Source organism: Enhydra lutris, unplaced genomic scaffold (genome assembly GCF_002288905.1).
Source record: "Enhydra lutris kenyoni isolate GAN:26980312 unplaced genomic scaffold, ASM228890v2 scaffoldscaffold9, whole genome shotgun sequence".
In the NCBI taxonomy this organism is placed as follows: domain Eukaryota; kingdom Metazoa; phylum Chordata; class Mammalia; order Carnivora; family Mustelidae; genus Enhydra; species Enhydra lutris.
This window is the reverse complement of record NW_019154093.1, coordinates 54,979,128-54,999,897: the sequence shown is the minus strand read 5'-3', so window position 1 is coordinate 54,999,897 and position 20,770 is coordinate 54,979,128. Positions and strand designations below refer to the sequence as shown.

At 33.4% G+C, this 20,770-nt stretch overlaps 1 protein-coding gene across 2 annotated transcripts in view; it reads right to left on the bottom strand.

Moving 5' to 3' along the window:
* The window catches only part of LOC111143223 (protein kinase N2), a 144,202-nt gene that overhangs the window by 68,643 nt on the left and 54,789 nt on the right, over positions 1–20,770 (bottom strand). For both annotated transcript variants that reach the window (XM_022496797.1, XM_022496798.1), the window contains exon 2: positions 15,884–16,184. In XM_022496797.1, the coding sequence (XP_022352505.1) occupies positions 15,884–16,184 (301 nt within the window). The remainder of the gene's footprint in view (positions 1–15,883; positions 16,185–20,770) is intronic.

Below are 20,770 nucleotides of genomic sequence, written 5' to 3'. Positions count from 1 at the left end.
ACTTAGAAAAGGGCATGGTACATAGTAAATATTCAATAAACATTAACTAGCAGTAGTTACTGTGTAAAGTGTAAGCATATCTCCTATTGAGTCTATAAATGAATTGCACTTCATACTAATGACTAAAAAGTTATGTCTATTCAGATCTTTGAACAGTCAGATTTTCTTTCTTTCTTGGAGAAATTGAAATCACATAAAATTTGGCATATGAAGTTAATTTATAGTAAGCACATTAAAAAAAAAAAAAGAACTGGGATGCATTCACAGAAGGCTCTCAGTTGTGGAAATGCGTTTTCTGTAAAATAGCTGATCGTGCTTAGCCTAGGGTGAGAAAGAGAAATGATTCTTTTTAATTTTTTAAATTTTTTATTAACATATAATGTATTATTAACCCCAGGGGTACAGGTCTATGAATCACCAGGTTTACACACTTCACAGCACTCACAATAGCACATACCCTCCCCAATGTCCATAACCCAACCACCCTCTCCCTAACCCCCTCCCCGCAGCAACCCTCAGGGTTTTTTTTGTGAGATTAAGAGTCTCTTATGGTTTTTCTCCCTCCTGATCCCATCTTGTTTCATTTATTCCTTCCCTAACCCCCAAACTCCCCATGTCTCCTCTCAAATTCTTCATATCAGGGAGATCATATGATAATTGTCTTTCTCTGATTGACTTATTTCACTCAGCACAATACCCTCTAGTTCCATCCACGTTATTGCAAATGGCAAGATTTCATTTCTTTTGATGGCTGCAAAGTATTCCATTGTATATATATACCACATCTTCTTTATCCATTCATCTGTTGATGAAATCTAGGTTCTTTCCATAGTTTGGCTACTGTGGACACTGCTGCTTTAAACTTTGAGGTGCACGTGCCCCTTCGGATCACTACATTTGTATCTTTAGGGTAAATACCCAGTAGTGCGATTGCTGGGTTGTAGGGTAGTTCTATTTTCAAATTTTTGAGGCACCTCCATGCTGTTTTCCAGAGTGGTTGCACCAGCTTGCAATCCCACCAACAGTGTAGGAGGATTCCCCTTAAGAGAAATGATTCTTACCTAAATATTTAAATATCTGTCTATGAAAGAAGCTATCCACTTACTATTTCCCCACAGGGCAAAGAATTTAGAACAAACAGATAAAGGTAGTGAGGGTAAACATTTTTATCACAGAATAAAGAGAAATTCCTTACATTTTAAGTTATCTAACAATGAAACAGAACCCTTAAGATGTAATAAAAACCCCTGTTTCTGCAAGCATTTACACAAGAGCTAGGTTATAATCTGTTAAAGAAGCTATATAAGAAATTTTTGCACATTGGGGCACCTGGGTGGCTCAGTGGGTTAAGCCTCTGCCTTCAGCTCAGGTCATGATCTCAGGGTCCTGGGATCGAGTCCTGCATTGGGCTCTCTGCTCAGTGGGGAACCTGCTTCCTCCTCCTCTCTCTCTCTCTCTCCTTCTCTGTCTCTCTGCTTACTTGTGATCTCTGTCAAATAAATAAATTCTTAAAAAAAAAAAGAAATTTTTGCACATTAAAACAGGTTGTACTAAGACACTGAAAGAGACACTGATTCTAACAGTCTGAGAATTTGTAATAGTATTATAAAATCTAACATGGTTTTTATGGAAAAGTATATCCTATACTTTAAGACTATAAGAACATGAGAAATAATATAATGATAAGGAGTCCAGGCTCTGGAGGTTAGAATGCCTGGGTTAAAATCCTGTGGCTACTGCTTATTGGTGTGATCCTGATCATATACTTACTTACTCTGTGCTGCCATTTCCTCAGCCACAAATTGGGGGTTATTGTGAAGATAAAGCCTGTATAGTGCTTAGGCCAATGTTTAGGGCTCAATAAAATTACATGACAAGGCACAGTTAAGTAGCTGGTATTTCTGCTCATTTAGTCTTCAAAGGAACTCAGAAATTTTGTAATATAACCTCACTTTACAAATAAAAACAACTAAAAGTTAGAAGGATCAAGTAATTTGCACAAGTCACAAAAGTGTATGCCAAGGCAGAAATTTAACCTTAGATATGTCTAGTTTTATAAAGCCCACTTTTTACTCATTGAGAAATTAGAGAAACACTTTGCTGTCCCCCTTTCCTTTCAACAAACTCCTTTTTTTCTCTCCAATTTCCTTTCTTATAGGTTATGGGAAATTACAGCATTATTAAACATACGGTGGCCAGTGTATTTGTTAAACACTTTCCTTCATGGTAAGACATATTTTAAAACAGGGATAATCAGAACTCCCCATGTTCTCTTCTTTCAAAAGAGGCAATTTTTTAAAATTCTGTAAAATGAAATTATTTTTCCACTCTAAGAAGATCAAATGTTGAATCTATTCTTAAGTACATACTTTGCCACTTTAAGAAACTATACCCCTGATTAAGACTCATGTCAAATCTCCATTTGCTGCATCTATTTGCTATAACTACCAAACCAGCTTTGGGGAGGGGGGTGGATTACAGAAATTATTTGTACTTCTAACCATTACATCTAAACATCATGATACAATCTGAAATGTTACACAAAATTCAGTAACAAGGTTTTAATATGTTTATATATTAGACCAAAAAGGTCCCAAATAAAGTCCCACTTTCATAGCTAGGCATTAGTAGCTTTATGGTCACTAAGTTTCCATTACAGTTTTTTGTCAAATTCAAAAAAATTTGCTTTACAAAAATCTCTTCCTATTCATCAAAATACAACGTACTTTTCTTCCTCCATACCACTGTTAACTCAGCTAGGGCATTACTTTTTTCTTCCCTAGCCATCCCCCAATCTGCTCAGGTGCCCTTTCTAGTGTGTCTCCAAAGTATATTTTCTTCCCTCTATTGAAATATATATTATACAGTATTACAAGGATCTATTTTCATGTCTATTTTCCTTCTGAAACTACAAGTATCTCGATTTAACTATTTTAATGGATTAGTTCAACAGCAAATTAGACATAGAAAAATAGCAGACTAGTATTGAAAAATAAGTAAGTTTAAAAATCAGGTGGAGGGTATTAAAAGGCACGGAGGGCAAAACAACAACAACAAAACAAAAAACTAAATATACTTACTGTGTTTCAGGAGGAAAAAAAGAAAAATGATTCGAAGACATTATGTGAAGAGAAAATGACAATTTTTGCAGAACTTATAAAAGATACCAATCCATAAATTCAAGCTACCCAATCAACCACAAGCAGAGATCTATCTATCTATCTACACATGTATATACACACATACACATGGGAAAAAGTCCATACCTGGACACATCATGGTAAAACTTCAAAAAACCAAATACAAAATCTTTTTTTTTTTTTTTCTTTTAGTTATTTACTTGACAGACAGGTCACAAGTAGGCAGAGAGGCAGGCAGAGAGAGAGGAGGAAGCAGGCTCCCCGCTGAGCAGAGAGCCCGATGCGGGGCTCGATCCCAGGACCCTGAGATCATGACCTGAGCCGAAGGCAGAGGCTTTAACCCACTGAGCCACCCAGGCGCCCCCAAATACAAAATCTTAACAGTAGTCAATAAAAGGGTACCTTTAAAGAAGCCACTATAGATTGACAATAGACTTTTCAAAAATAGCAATGAAAGCTAGAAGACAGAATGATAGTTTCTTTGTAAGATATAATTATCAAGCTTATATTGTAAACTCAGTGTAAATACCTTGCAAGAATGAAGAAAAAACTAAAACATTATCAAGATGGAAAGAATGTCACAAACATAAACTCTTAAAAAGAAAGCTCTAAAAGTGGTACAAATTAGTGTATCAAAAGGGAAATAAGGAATGAAAAGCACAGAAAATGGTTTATATGTCAGAAACTTTAAATGACCACTATATAAAATCAATAAAGTCATGTAAGAGTTTTAAGAAAGCTAGAATAAAAAATAAGGCAACAACAATAGACAAATCAAGATGTGGGTAAGTAGAGGCATCCTAAGACCTCTGAATTGTATGGAGATGAGTAAGGACAATGATTAACAATAGTGTTTGATAAGCATGCATTTTATATTGTCTAAATTAACCAAAATTTCCAAAATAATTGACTGATGTTTAAAAATACTATAAAAATGCTAAGAAAGAAGAAGCACTGAAACCACAAAATATAAACCCAAATATATCAGTAATTATTTAAATATAATGGAGTAAATGGTCTAGGTAAAAGACAAAGAAAGATCTTAAACTGATTCTAGGATTAATCTGGGTAAAAACTATACAACTAAATGTAACTATATGTTATTTACAAGACACATATCTAAAATACAGTAATATAGAAAAGCTGAAAGTAAAAGAGTAGAAAAAAATATTCCATACAATGAACAATTACAACCCCCAAACTATAACAGGCAAAAGACACTTTTAGCACAAAAATTTCTGGAGATAAGAAATTCATTTTATTAACAATAGAAGGCTCAATTCACCTTCTATTGAAAAGATAAATCAATTTTAAATTTGGCCACAAAAGAAAGCAAAAGTTGACAGAATTAAAAAGAAAACAATAACTCTATATTCCACTAAGTAGTAACAGTGTTTTTAGTAATGAATAAAGTAAACACAAATCCAGGTAAGAATGCAGATTTTAACACCATAGTTAAATGCTTAACCTATAAACATACTAAGAATAACACGCAACAACTGGAGGATATGTATTTTTTTTTTTTTTGGGGGGGCACACACAGAACATAAAGCAAGTCTCAGCAAATTTCAAGGGACTACAGTGTAATTAATAAAAAAATCAATAAATAAAGGATAACTGGGAAGTCCTCATGTTTAATAACTAAAAAACACACTTTTAACTAGTTCATGAGACAACAGAGACACAATGAAAATGAGAAAATGATCTCAAACAGATCAGAACTTTAGGTGATATCAGCACCATTGTGTTATAGATGTTCTTCCTTTTTGTACACCCTTTTATTTTTTAAAAAATTTTTTAAAAGATTTTTTATTTTTATGTATTTGACAGAGAGAGAAATCACAAGTAGTCAGAAGTCAGCAGAGAGGCAGGCAGATAGAGAGGGAGAAGCAGGCTCCCGGCTGATCAGAGAGCCTGATGTGGGGCTCGATCCCAGGATTCTGAGATCCTGAGATCATGACCTGAGCCAAATGCAGAGGCTTAACCCACTGAGCCACCCAGGCGCCCCTGTACACCCTCTTTTAAACAATAAATTAAACATCCATCTATGAACAAAAGTGCCTTTGTGAAATCTGTGGTATCCAGCACCATAGGCCAAAGGACATGGGAGCAGTCTTGTCCACATTAGCATTCAGTAATAGGCAGACAAATCTTGTGTATCTCAATGTAAATCAGACTTAAACATAAGACCTGATACCATAAAACTCTTAGAAGAAAATATAGGAAAGCGCCCTTGACAATGGTCTTGGCAATAGGTTTTTGGATGTAACACCAAAAGCACAAACAACAAAAGCAAAAATAAACTCAATCTACATCAAACTAAAAAGTTATGCACAGCAAAAAACAATCAAGAAAATGAAGTGATATACAGAATGCAAGAAAATATTTGCAAGTTATCTAATAAGGGGTTAATATCCAAAGTATATAAAGATCCACAAAACTCAAGGAGAAAAAGAAAAACAATCTGATTAAAAAATGGGCAGAAGGGGGAGCCTGGGTGGCTCAGTGGGTTAAAGCCTCTGCCTTCGGCTCAGGTCATGATCTCAGGGTCCTGGGATCGAGCCCCGCATCGGGCTCTCTGCTCAGCAGGGAGCCTGCTTCTTCCCCCTCTCTCTGCATGCCTCTCTGCCTACTTGTGATCTCTCTCTATCAAATAAATAAATAAAAAAAAATGGGCAGAAGAACTAAATAAACTTTTTCAAAAGATCATCAAGAAGACAAGAGGTAACAAGTGTCCTCGAAGGCTTTGTAGATAGAGGAACCCATGTATATTGTTGGCGGGAATGTAAATGGTTTAGCTATTATGGAAAACAGTATGAAGTTTCCTCAAAAAATTAAAAATAGAACTGCCACATGATTCAGCAATCCCACTCCTGGGTATATACTTAAAGGAAATAAAAACATGCCGAAGAGATATATGCACTCCCATGTTTATTAAAGCATTTAATCACAACAGTCAACATCTGAAAATAACCTAAAGATCCAACAATAGCAATATGGATAAAGATGTGGGGGGTGTATGTATGTACCTATGTATGTATGTATACATACACACACAAAATGGAATTTGTATTATTCAGCCATTTGTGACATGGATTTTGAGGGCATAATGCTAAGTGAGGTAAGTCAGACCCAAAAAGACAAATACTGTATGGTATCACTTATATGTGGAATCTAAAAAAGCTAAAATATCATAAAATAGAATGTAAAATGATGGTTACCAGATGCTGGAGGTGGGAAAATTGAGGATGTGTTGTTTAAGGGCATAAATTTGGAACTCATAAATAAGTAGGTCCTAGAGATCTAAAGCACAGCATTATAAACAACAATGCTGTATTATAAATGTCAGAGGTACTAAGAGACTAGGTCTTAATTGCTTCCACCACAAAAAAGAAGACAATGATATCTATCACTTGATAAAGCCGCCAGCTAATGCTATGGTGATAATCATGTTGCAATATATAAATGTATCAAACCAACATGTTGTTAACCTTAAACTTATATAATGTTGCATATCAATTATATAAAAAGAAAAATAAATTTTAAAAATTTTACATATGGAAAATGCAGTTAAGCAATACTGAGAGGATATTCATAACCCTAAAAACATATATTAGGAAAGAGAATAAATTTTAAAGTTCTAAGCATCTGTCTAAAGTTAGTTTAAAAAAAAAATAGCTAAGACATTCCAAAGAGAACAGCAGAAAGGAAGTACTAAAGATCAGGGTAGAGATTAACAAAATAAAATAAAATACACAAAAGAAAAGATCAGTAAAGAATTTTTTTTTTTTTTTGAAGGGGCAGAATAATAACAAGAGAAATCTTAGAAAAGTGGTCAAGGAAGAAAAATGGTAGCATACCAGTATGAGGAATGAAAGAGCAAATGTTACTACAGATATGCTGACTTTAAATGAATAACACAGATATTATAAATTATGTCAATAAATTTGAAAATTATGTTAAATGGAGAACATCTTAAATTAATTTCACCAAAGTAATTTTTTAAAAAGATAACCACCGATAAAATTCAAAGTGCTGGGGTATCTATGTGGCTCAGTAGGTTAAACATTCAACTCTTGATTTCCGCTCAGGTCCTGATCTCAGAGTTGTGAAATCAAGCCTGGCCAGCATCTGACTCCATGCTGGGCATGAAGCCTACTTAAGATTCTCTCTCTCTGCCTATCCCTCCCACGCCCACTCTAAAAAAAAAAAACAAAAACAAAAATCAAAGCGCTGTGAGACACCAAAAATAAACTATAGAGTTAGAAAATATTTGTAATCTTTAAGTACTATCTTCATACTCCATGTTCAATCTCCTCTCCTGCTTAAAATAAGAGGCAAGTTAAGAGGGAAAACAAAATTTCTCAGTCTCACTTGGAGAAGTCAGTACATGGCGCATGTGACACAATTCCAGGGCAGATAGCTTTGTACAGATACATCTGTAGCTTTGTTTTTCTGAGAATGCTTTTGCTTTTGTGATAAAAAGAGACTTGTTAAACTCTCATCATCCTATTGGAATAAAGCTTGGATTTTAATAAGAGCCCAAGAAAAGGCTGTGGCAGAAACCTACAAAGTGAGCAATGAAATCAGAAAAAGCCTAATTAAAGACAGACAGCTTATAAGGTGCCATCCATAATGGCTGAATTATCTGCTGACTTGCCTTTGGCTTAGGATAACTGTGGGAAAGAATGGTATCTTTTAAACATTCTTACTGCCCTCATCTAGGTTTGACGCAGGAAATCATACTATCTACATGGTCCCCAAAATTTATTTTAATGGGCCACAGGTTGATAATGCTTCCAAGCATCTTACCAAAAGAAATGCAAATCCTCTTCGAAAAACTTCAAACCTAGAGGCACCTAGGTGGAGCAGTCAGCTGGACCACCTCTTGGTCTTGCCTCAGGTCATGATCTAAGAGTCACGGGATTGGGCCCATATCAGGCTCGAGCTCAGTGCAGAATTGCCTTGACATTCTCTTTCCCTCTCCCAACCCCTCCCACTTGTGCATTCTCCCTAAAATAAATCTATAAGTAAATAAATAAATAAACTCAGACCTGAAAGAACCTCCACAGATAAAGTTCCACTGAAAATGTGCACACAATTATAAATCACAAAGCTCAGGTAGAAAAAAAAAATCACCCTGAGTGAGGAAAAAAGCTACAGGAGTAGCATGGCAAAAATTTCACTTATTGTCATTCTCTAATATCGAATATGAAAAAGTATATTTAATATGTAAAACTAAATTTAAAAAGTATCAAAAGAATGGCCAGGACAAGAGACTATCAAAAAGTACCAAGATTAACAAAACAAGACTATTAAAAATTACCAAAACTAGAAGTAGTAAAAAATATGTAACAGAAATTAGAAATATATGTGCTCAGAGCGAACCCAGACACAGGTGAAAGAGTATTAGAGAAATGGAGATAGACCTGAAGAAATTACCATGCGTAACTGGAGTTCCCAAAATGAAAGAGTGGAGTGAACATAGGAGGTGCAATATTCAAAAAAAAAACAAAAAACAAAACCAGGGGCTAAGAATTCCCATAACTGATGAAATATGCAAATCTCAGATTCAGGAAAGTGGAACAGAGGAAAAAAAAAGAAAATGATAAACATGTGGGTAATTAAAAACCAACAATGATTAAATAAAATAATAATCAGATCTAATTTGTAGAAATGAAGATAAAATGATAGAACTAGAATATGGACAAGAATGGCACACAAATTAAGTGGAGTTAAGCAGGTTGGAGTTATAGTATTCTCAGTTTGTTGTATGGTATTGGGAAGATGGAAAATCATTCAGTCTAGTTGATAAACAGAAACCATACTAGGTATTTTGAACAAAGGGAATTTAACACAGAGAACTGATTACATTATATCTATCCAGATATTATTCAAAGGATGAGGGACAAAATAGTAAGAAAATGAAAGAGCTTAGTCAGGTGTACTGCTTTGGAAGTCATCAGAAAATACAATGTGGTTAAACTATCCCTACGGCTGAGAACTTCCAGAGCCAGAATAATTAGTAAAAACTGAATCTGTTAGTAGTTTTGCCAATGATATGTAGAGCAACAGATATCCTATTTTCGGTGCTTTCAGTATTTTTTTCTAAAACCACAACTGAACAATTGTCTTCCAAGATGAATGAGAGTTTTAGAACACAGGAGCAATCCATATGCTTTTTTTAAAGGTTCCTGATTACTTAAGGTGCAGCCTTAAACTGGTTCCTTGCTTCTTTAGGAGGTGACCTTGTAGCTGACCTTGAGTCTTCCCTCACCCAAGAAAATTTCAGACTTATCTCTAAAAAGAGTTTTCATGTTCACAATCAGAAGAGATTACGTGCTCATAATTGACCTTTCATCAAGCTATTAAAACACCTTATTCACAAAACACCCTAGAAAGGTCATATATAGTCTATCCTCCAGGTTATACAAATGAGAAAAACAAGTCCTGGAGGGGACATAAGTGGTATATAACCACACAACTCCTGGATTAATCTCAGGTCATACAGTCTTTGATCTTTATTTCATACCCAGCTGACTCTCAGTGCTCAATATTCATGAAATGGTATGTGTACAGTCAGGATGTCTGCTTATGGAAAAAGGACTATATTTCCTGCATTAAAAAAAAGGTAAGGGGAAATATAGTTGAAGTAAACCTAGCCACATTTAAATTAATCAAAGTAATATACTGAAGCACTAGCGTACCATTTATCTATCTCCTTCACAAACTTCCATCTAAAGTCTTAGCTACTGTTTACTTGCCAACATTCTGGTTTTCACCTGATACTTGTAAATTATTTTAAGAATAAACTGCTCCCAGGATGCCTGGGTGGCTCAGTGGGTTAAGCATCTGCCTTCAGCTCAGGTCATGATCCCAGGGTCCTGGGATTGAGTCCCACATAGGGCTCCTTGCTCATCAGGGAATCTGCTTTTCCCTCTGCCTGCTCTACCTGCCACTTCCCCTGCTCAGACTCTCCCTCTTTCTGACGAATAAATAATAAATAAAATCTTGAAAAAAAAAAAAAGAACAAATTGCTACAATTACATTAACTGTTTATATTTCCCCCAGAATTGAGCTTTTGTGTTTAAACAGAAATGCTTACCTTATAGAGCCACCTGAACCTGCTCAGACTCTAATGAATGCTCACTTATTATTAATGGGTGCCTAATCAATTAATTGTGTACTCACGATGACCTTTGGCATAGATCATCAACTAAAGTAATGTTGAGATCTTCTGTAACTAGTACAACCTCAGGTTTAGCTTTCTTAATATTTTACAAAAATAGCACAGGTAAGATTGTGGGCTGTAACATTATTTAAGGTTAAATAAGCAACTTAGGCATTAGAAATTTCAGAACTGCTTGTATGTATTACATCTTAATGTTTGAAATTGACATGTATCTCCTGGTAGAGAAGACTTCTTTATTCTGTACTTAGGGCATGCACAGTTCTTTCATAAATTCTCCTAAAGATGGTGTTACTTTATTTTTCTTCTTTCCTACCTCTGATTATAATAATGTGTCTCATCAACCACTGTACATTTGTTAGACTGGTTAAAAAATATATTAACAATACCAAGTGCTGGAGAGGATGTAGAACAACTAGAACTTTAATACAGTCCTGATAAGAATGATAAACTATACAGCCACTCTTAAAAACATTTCGGGAGCTTTTAAAAAAAATTTTATTTCAAGTTTTTATTTAAATTCTAGTGAGCTACCATATATGGTTAAATTGGTTTCAGGAGTAGAATTCATCACTTACATTTAATATGCAGTGTTCAGCATAATCCTTAATATTACCCACTGAGTCCATCCCCTGCCCACCTCCCTCCATCAACTCCATTCTCTGTAGTTAAGAGTCTCTTATGGTTTGCTTCCCTCTCTTTTTTCTTCCTCTATGTTCACCTGTTTTGTTTCTTATAATGTTAAATATACTCTAACATGTGACTTAGCAATCACACTCCTAAGTATTTACTAAAGTGAACTAAAAAAACATGGTCACACAAAAACCTGTTAATGGGTAGTTAGAGCAGCTTTACTGATAGTTGACAAAAACTGGAAAACCACTTTAAAGTTCTTGGTTAGTGGATAAACAAGTTGTGGTACATTTATATAACAGACTTACTACTCAGCAATAAAAAAGAGTGAACTATTGATAAATGCAAAAACGTGGATGAATTTCAAAATGCAATTCTCTGAAAGAAATCAGTCTCAAAGATTACATACCTTATGATTTCATTTATATGACATTCTTGAAAAGCAAACAACTGTGACAGAAAATAAACCAGCAATTGCCAGGGGATAGGGAATGGGGAGAGAGTGCAACTACAACCATCCCTGTTCCCTTTTCTGATTGTGGTGGTTAGATAAACCTGGTGTGTATTAAAATTTATGAAATGTTCACCAAAAAAGAATCAATTTTACTGTGTATTACCTTTTTAAGAAAAGTATATCATCAAATAATTTAAGTGTTAGGAATCTATGAATCATGTAATCTCATGATTGTAAAGATGAGGAAACAAATCCAGGGGTGTTGAAAGTGACTTGCTAATTAATAATCACAATTACTCAATGGCAACCCTCTCATTAAGAATTCAAAACTTAATACAAAGTATGTTTACCTCAAAATGAGACATTCAGTTCAAAAAGAAAAATACATAGAATTACAAAACAAACCAGGCCACAGATTTCACACTTGTATTTTAATATAGATATAAAATTCAACTACAATTTCTATGCCATATTTAGGTGGATAGGCCAAGAATAAAAAAAAAAATTCAAATATTACTTCTATTCAAGAAAGACCTCATAACTGCACCTTAGTCATTAGGAAAGAAAACTCCTTCGATACAGTTATTATCTCCAGAATTTAGCAGAATTTCTAAGGTTACCTCTAAAAAATTCCAATATTGTTAGTTGTATACTAAATCAGTATTTCCCTTCTGGATATTCTAGATATTAATTCTAGATATTAAAGAAAATATTCACTACTTCAATAGGTAAAAATCAGTCTAAGTTTGGTGGAACATGAGAAAATGGAAATAGGAAGAGATATAAGAAAAGGAAATAAGATGAAAACAGAGGGACTTATCCTATACAAATTACTAGCTATACTTAATAAAATATGAGACATACCCTTAACCTCTTCTTTAGAGATGATACACAAAAGTTTAATATTCAGGATCCTGGTTCTTTCCCAGTATTTCCTTTTGGAGTCTCAGGTGTCAACTAAGACAGATTACCACTCCACTTTACAGAGATCCAATAATCTTTTTCATAAGGTGCATTCAGCCTCATCTAACCATATCTTAATAATTTCCATGTGGGATGATAATAATACCAATAACACTACCTTAAAGTACACAGAAAGTAAACAAGGCATAGGCATGAATAAAACATCAAAAATATTAATTTCTTGCTACTCTGAAAAATAAATGAATACTCATATATTCCACCATTAACAGTCCCAAATGATCAGATCTTGTATTATAATATGCAACATTTCAGAGTTTTGTAAGTCTTGAAATGTATCTGATAAAAATCCTTATTTTACAAATAAGAAACTAAAGATTAATAGAGTTAATCATTACAAAGGTGAATTAAGAGTAGGCTTCCTACCTATTTACATAGTAATTATTCATACAATGCAGCCTTAAATTTCGTCCCTCTTTCCTTGAGTCATTCTGCTTGCAGACCTCCAAGATGAGAGGAGTTAGCTAAACATTTCTGTTATTAATCCACATACTTTAGAGAACTGAAAGCAAAGAACTATGTCCTTGAATCTTCTTGTCAGACCTAATCTAAAATAAATGATTTTGTTTACCTTAATACAGAATATAAAACAGATAAAATTTTATGGCAAGCTAATCTAAAATTAACGTTCAACTATCTTTAATCTTGTGTTGTTCTTGCTTTTACTGCTGTTAAATAAGTAATGAGGAAAAAAGAAAAAACAAAAAACAAACTTATTACCAGGAGGTATGACTATGCCATTTGCAAAGAGACATTTTAAAAAACAAAAAAAAAAAACCTCAAATTTTAACAAAATTGTCAAGTTTATTCCATACAAACTTTAAGTATTAATAAGTCACAGTAGAAAGTGACATTTCATATAACATTTGCCCTGCAATTATATGAAAATTCAATATTAAAAATGATAATAGAAGGGCACCTGGATGGCTCAGTCAGTAAAACACCTGACTCTTGATTTTGGCTAACATCGCGATCTCAGGGTTGTGAGGCTGAGTCCCGCACTGGGCCCTGCGCTGGGCTTAGAGCCTGCTTAAGATTCTCTCTCCCCCTTTCCCTCTGCCCCTATCTGTCCCCCCACAACTGGCTTGCATGCTTTAAATAAGTAAGTAAGTAAATAAATAAATAAATAAGAAAAACAAAGATCCCAGTAAAGAAAATTTCCAATTTATTTTAAAATTTTTATTCAATGCTTTGTTCCCCAAGTTGTTAAATTTTTAAAGTACTATGATAAAGTCTATTTTGGTATTAATTATAAGAACTAATACAAGATTTTTATTTGCTGGCCTTTTTTTTTTTTTTTTTTTTGAGATATACAACCAAACAGCTATATGTTCCAGGCTCTATGATAAGCCTTGAGAATAAAAACATGTCCTTCCCCTCAAGGAGCATGAGGTTTAGTAAGTGATTTAAACATGTACAGAAGTAAATTATGATGCAACATGACACAACAATGAATGTACAGAGTAGAACAAAGAAAGATAATCAGAGACAGGAAAGATTTCACAGGGATATTCAAACTGGCTTTTGAGAAAGAAAAAGAATTTGCTAGTAGGATCCCAGGTCATTTCTTTAAATGAAACTTAGGAAAGAGAAACCTATAAAAGGTAGACCAGTGGTTGCCTAAAGAAAGCTATGGATGCAGACTGGAGATTGAGAATTAAGGTATACAGGAGGACCACTGAAGTGATGAAAATGTTCAGGATCCACTTGTTTTAATGACAGTTACCTGGGTATATCCATTTGTTAAAACTCATCAAATCATATACTTAAATCTGCATTTTATCATATGCAATTTACACTTAAGTAAAGTTGATTTTTTAAAAGGGACTGAGGAAACCAAATGGGCTACTCTCTGTGGGGCAGAAACTCTCAATATTCCAATTACAAGGTAGTTATCAGTATTCTGTGAGGAAAGAAATGTTTTCCCTAAATAAACAGAGTTTAAAGCTCCAGTGCCATTTCTTATATTAGACTTCTCCTAAAGAAGTAATGGGCAAAAAATGGAGAGCTCGGCAGAGTTCCAATAGAACAGGCTATTTCTATATTTACATGATATTGCTAAGAAAAGCATTCTCATAATATGAATTTCCATTTATATGTAATTATTGAATGTATGGGTAAGAGAATACTAGATGAGTTGAGGAGTTCTTAGCTAACTTTGTTATTCTGGAAAAATTAATTCACATCTTTAGGATTATTTTAGCTCCAAAATAAGACAACTGGTTTCTCTATGATATCTGTGATTTTTAAGATTCAATTCTTCTTACTAATTTGAAATCTCTACATAGAGAGTCTCCAGATAAAATCACTAAAGTAGGCCCCAGATGTTGAAATTGATGCATTAAAATTAAGTTTAAGTACACTAAAGATCTGAAGGTATCTTATCCAATATTTTAGATTGGTAATTTGAGATTCTTAGTCACATTTATGTATTTTCTTAATCAAATTTAATTTTGTTTATATTATTATTTGCTGTTATTTCTTATTAGCTAATCTCACAGATACTTCTAAAATTTCTATGGTGTTGGATACGTTACTGTACATATACTACTCCTTTTCTCTGTGAATGAAGACACTGAAGGTTACAGAGATTACAAACCTTGTTCAAAATATCGTCTTTGCAAAGACAAAACTATTAGACAAATGTGTCTTATGTGATTTTTTTAAGTAAAAAGTTTGAAAAGAATGCTTATATAAATGGATAAATATTGATACAAACGTGGAAATTTTTCTTCTGGAAGGATATACAACAAAAAAGTTAGTAATGCTACCTTTAAGGAGAGAGCCTAGGGAAAGAGAGGTAGTTTTTCTATTTTTACTTTCTGTACCATGGAAAATTTTCCAACATGAACATTTGTTAATTCCATTGTTTACAAATCTTAGGTCAGACTTATGGGTTATATTTTTCTTTTTTTTACTATATTAAGAAAAAAAGTAATGTTTGGTTTTAAAAAATTTTTTTCTTCTTCCTTTTCAAACTATATGCCTGGTGGCTTAGTTGTTAATTCAGTTGCTTAGAGCACACAGAACAAAGGTCATAGGTTTGATTAATTACGTTGGCAAAGAATAAAAATATCCCTCAGTCACAGAATACATTTTTAACTTTAAAAAGTCATCTGGCAAACTCGTGTTGCTGATCACAAGGATGAATCAGGTAAGAGCATGTGGTTGACTCAATACAAAACATTAATCTTGGAAAATAACTCTAAGTGATGTCTTACTGACAGAGGGTAACAGAGTAGACAGCAATGTTACTCATCTCCAAGTAAACGTTTCAATTTTCATAACCATCAACTAACTGCATTTCTCAATAAATAGAAACAAGACCTTAACAACTGGATAAAAAACAGTTCTGGTACTTTCAGAAAAACCAAAAGCAGTTATGTCATAAAGCTAACTAATTTCAAAGATAATATTCTTATTAATACACTATATAAAAATAATTCTTAATACATCATATAAATACCAAATAAAATACATATATACCTGTAACATCTTCTGGATCTGAAACAACAATATGTGCATTTAGTTCCTGTAGCTTGTGATGAAGTTCTTCTAATTTTTTATTTGACTTTTTCAAAATGTTGTCCACATAAGCCAAGCTTTTTTTATCTGTTGTGACTTTCCTCAGATTTTCAGCTCCTTCTTTGATTTTCAGTTCTTTCCTTATTTCTCTCTTGATTCGATCCTTGATATCATCCAATTTCTGTTGCACCGCAGTATCTGAAAAGTCTAATTTTTGAACAGCACTCACATTCTCAGAAAATGGAAGACTTCGGGAATCTCCCTACAGAAAAAAAATAAACATACAAATGTGGTAGTTTAGGAAAATTAGGTGCTCAGTAACATGTGCAGTGTAAGAGCAAAACCATGTATTTAGTGATTCTTTATTAAGAACATTACATTTAATTATTTCCTTAATAAGCAACAGACTAGTTACCTTTTTTATTACCATACCAAATCCTAAATCCAAAACCTCTGCCTACTCACTAAATGGCATTATCTGACAAATTTATATTAAAGTAAACACATCTACACACAAAAGCATCTTAGTGTTCTATAGAGACAGTGAATTTCTGATATCAAATGAAGTCAAGTTAGATTCTAACACCTACACTCCAAATCATGAGCAAGTTATTTAACCTTTCAAATATTCAGTTTAATCATCTGTAAAATCAACATAATAGTGCCACCTTTCAGAGGTATTGTGATATTCCAAAATATTTTATGTGAATCTCCAAGTATAATTTTTGGACCACTATTGGTGGTCCACTTACTGAGTGAAAAATTATTATTAAAGCCCATAGGTAAGATACAATTCTATTTGATCTTCTATAAAAAATCCTCCCAAAAAAGTAATATTGGCAAAAAAACCAAAAAAAAACCAAAAAAACGTTATATCCCCATGACCACTTTTTGGTTAATGAATTAAATGCATCAGGATTTGGAAAGACTATATTCACAATTTCATGGCTAACTGTCCCAACTGAAAACTTCGTTGACTCACTACAAAAACATCATTACTAAAAAATATGTCTCAATTATGTCCTTCTATCAAGAAGCTAAGATAATACACAGTACCAGTTATTCATCTTAAAAATCAGATTGGTAAGCACATATCTACATTTAAAACAAACCAAAGTTATGTCCTAGCTATGTGTTTATCATTTGTTATTTTAATCTCCATTACTGTAACACTACTGGTTTTAAAATTTTTAATTTCTGAAACACAAAAATTAAAAGATAATATTTACCTCTGGGAAGAGGAATTGAGTTTGTGAAGGTTCTAGAAAAGAGACATTTCACTGTGCACCATTATATACCTTTTGAACCACAGATCCAATTAATTAAAAATCATCCTTAATTCCTTCAGGAATCCATCATAACCATATAAATAAGTTCTGCTTAAATTCTTGGGTGCAGGAGCGCCTGGATGGCTCAATGGGTTAAGCCTCTGCCTTCAGCTCAGGTCATGATCTCAGGGCCCTGGGATTGAGCCCCACAATGGGCTCTCAACTCAGCAGGGAGCCTGTTTCCCCCTCTCTCTCTGCCTGCCTCTCTGCCTGCTTGTGATCTCTCTCTGTCAAATAAATAAATAAAATCTTTAAAAGAAAAATTCTTGGGTGCAAATACTTCTTTTTTCCTAATATTTTATTTATTTATTTGAGAGAGAGCATGAGCGAGGAGAAGGTCAGAGGGAGAAGCAGACTCCCCGTGGAGATGGGAGCCCGATGGGGGACTCGATGTGGGACTCGATCCCGGGACTCCAGGATCATGACCTGAGCTGAAGGCAGTCACTTAGCCAACTGAGCCCCCCAGGTGCCCGCAAATACTTTTTATATCTAATTCTTAACCTCTAAAAACCAGGTTATCTTGCAGAATAGTTATTAGATGGGAAGATGGGGGACCTAGCCTTGGCTTTGGATCAATTTACCTTATGCCGAAGGGCATACTATACAGAAAAATGAAGCAGTTGATAAATCTATTCTTAATGTTTCTAGGGCCAAGAACCTCTTTGGAACTCTGACAAAAAAAAAAAAAAAAAAAGAAAGAAAGAAAAGAAAAGAAAAACAACAACAACAACAACAACAACAACAAAACCAGTAGAACAAAGAAAATTTCATGTGTGATATACAATTTTCAGGTTCCATAGATCAGAGATTAAGAATCCCTGGGAAAAGTGATCTATACCTAACTGGCCTTAAATTTCTGATCCTTATTTACGTGAATATATATAATGATCCTTCTACCTGGACTAAAATAGTATCTAGATTTTTCGCTACTTATAGTGGACTATAAATCCTATCACCCATTTATTCAATTTCCAAAGTTTATGAATCTACCTCTGGCAGGTCACCAAAAATAATAGCACATGACTACTATCAAAAAATAAAATGCCAAATATCTGCTGTCTGGCTTCAGGTAAAGTGGATTGAGGCAAACAAGCTTAGATGAAAAAGTTTAAGCTAACTGCATTCCTCTAGATATTTTTATTTTTACCTTAGAGACTCAGAAAATATGAACTGCTTTCATAAATTTGTGCTTTAATATTATGTACTAAGCTAGAGGTTCCCTAAATTTCTTGGTTCATGGTGAGCTTAGTGTATCATTAATTTTTTCCATATGCCCTACAGGCCAAGAGAAATACCTAACAATTCTGTATTAAATAGTAAGTTTCTAATTATAAGTTATAATTTAAATTATAATAAATTTATTCATTATACAATATATTTAATTATATAATTATCAACTAATATATAAAAATTATATAACTTAATATAAATTATTAAAATATAATTAAATTATAATTATAAATGATAACTTAGTCACTGCTTGAAATAATACAAATAAGAAAGAAAATGCTACATTTTAAAAATTCTTTTAATAACTACAGTTACTTATAAATGTTGGGTACTTTCACCATTTCTAAAACTTTGAAATCAGATTGGACACTCCCATCTTCATTTTCTGTTCCTCTATACAAAAGGAATGTAGAATAATCTAATGTTGAAATTTAACTGACTCTAGTTAGTTCACAAGATACCCAACAAATAGTGTCACTGTGTTTCCCTGGAAAATTTCAAATACACTGAAACATCCTGAGAGTTTGCTGAGGCACCCCAGAAATCCTTGTACAGTTTGAGAATTGTGGTACTAAAATATAAAGGCTGTTACAAAAAAAACCTGTTATATGAAAATGGCATCAGTATTTGATGTGAATCCTTGGGCGGTCTTTTGCCTACTTCAACTCTTATTTCCTTTCAATTTGCTACCTAAATCCCAAACCTACCAAACTACAGAATTTACTGCTGGAGACAATGTCTCTTGGCTCAGCTACTAATGGATGGTGCACCTTTGGGATACACTACCTTCCCTTCTTTTCTTCAACTATCTCTTCCTAGTCCCTCCTCTGCTAACTTTTACTTCGTTTCAAAGTTGATCTTCCTGGAAAAGAACATGCCTGTCTATGCCCTCTTAGAATTTAGATTAAATGCCTCTCTCTGCTACTCCAAAGACTATTAGCAATTTGAGAACAAGTCGTAGGCCTACCTGGCAGAGTAGTTCTGTTTTGCTTTCTTAATGATTAGTCCATTATTTTATTTTATAAAAGAAACCTTATAATTTTCATATCTTTCATCACTGAAATCATAAGCTAGCTACTCCATTCTAGTCAAATTAATCTAACATTTTGCTGTTTACATTATTTTACCTTGTCTTTCTTTCTTATGCCCTATTTATCTCATTATCTAAATTCAGCATCACAAAATCTTGTTTAAAAAATATTTCAAGTCTTTCATGGTTAATTCTATTTTAAAGTTTATATCATCCATATGTTTAATGTAGTCATTCAATCAAAAGGATCAAATCCAAATAAAAGGAATTCATCAGTAAAATTAATACTCTCAGGATTTATAGTAGAACTAAGATGATTTTTAGTAAAGTAGGTTTTAAGTGGCTAAATAAAAGAAGGAATAGACATCTCAATGAGTAAGAAACAAAAAGTAACAAAAATAACCAACCCCAAATTAGATGGATTTCAAAGGGACCATAATAAATGAAAAACTCAGTGGTTAGGTTAAACAGTAAATTAGACCAAGATAATGAATTAGTATACTGGCAAGTAGAAAACTGAGGAAATTATTCTGAATTCATCACACAGACATATGAGAAATTAAAAGGCATGGAAGATAAAATGAGAAGATCCAAGATCCATCTAGGAAGAGCTCCAGAATAAGAGAATAAAGAAAATGAGGGAGAAGTACTGCATGAAGATAAATGAGAATTTTCCAGAACTGAAGAATGGTATAAATCCTTGGGTCAGAAAGCCACATCAAATTGTAATAAAATAAATGAAAATAACAACAGAAATAAACAGAAAAGGTATTTTATCAATAAATGAATGACCAAGCAACAGAAGACTTTTCTTTAGTGACAACAGAGGCCCAAAACTATCAAGCTTCTATAAGATTTTGAGCTTCTATCTTAAGGTCTTCAGATATTGCTAAGGCTTTCTCAAAAATAAATAAATAAATAAATAATTTTTAAAAAAAAAATCTGCCTTAAAATATTAATGTTCTAGGGAAAATTACAGATGAACTAACCTGGAGTCCATGTTATACTTACATCATTCTCCAGTTCACTATTTATCTGTTAATATAAATTAAAGAAAACTGTGCTATAGCAGAAGAGAATGCATCACTGTTACCTCTGAAACTGACAAAGATTTTTCTAATCGTATTGTTAGCAATAATCCAAATGTGAAATATAAGTCTTTAGAAAAGCTGGAAATCTGTAACAATACTTAAAAAATAGTCATTTTCTTTCACCTAGTCATCCTAATTCTCGGAATATAACCTAAGAAGTAATTACAAA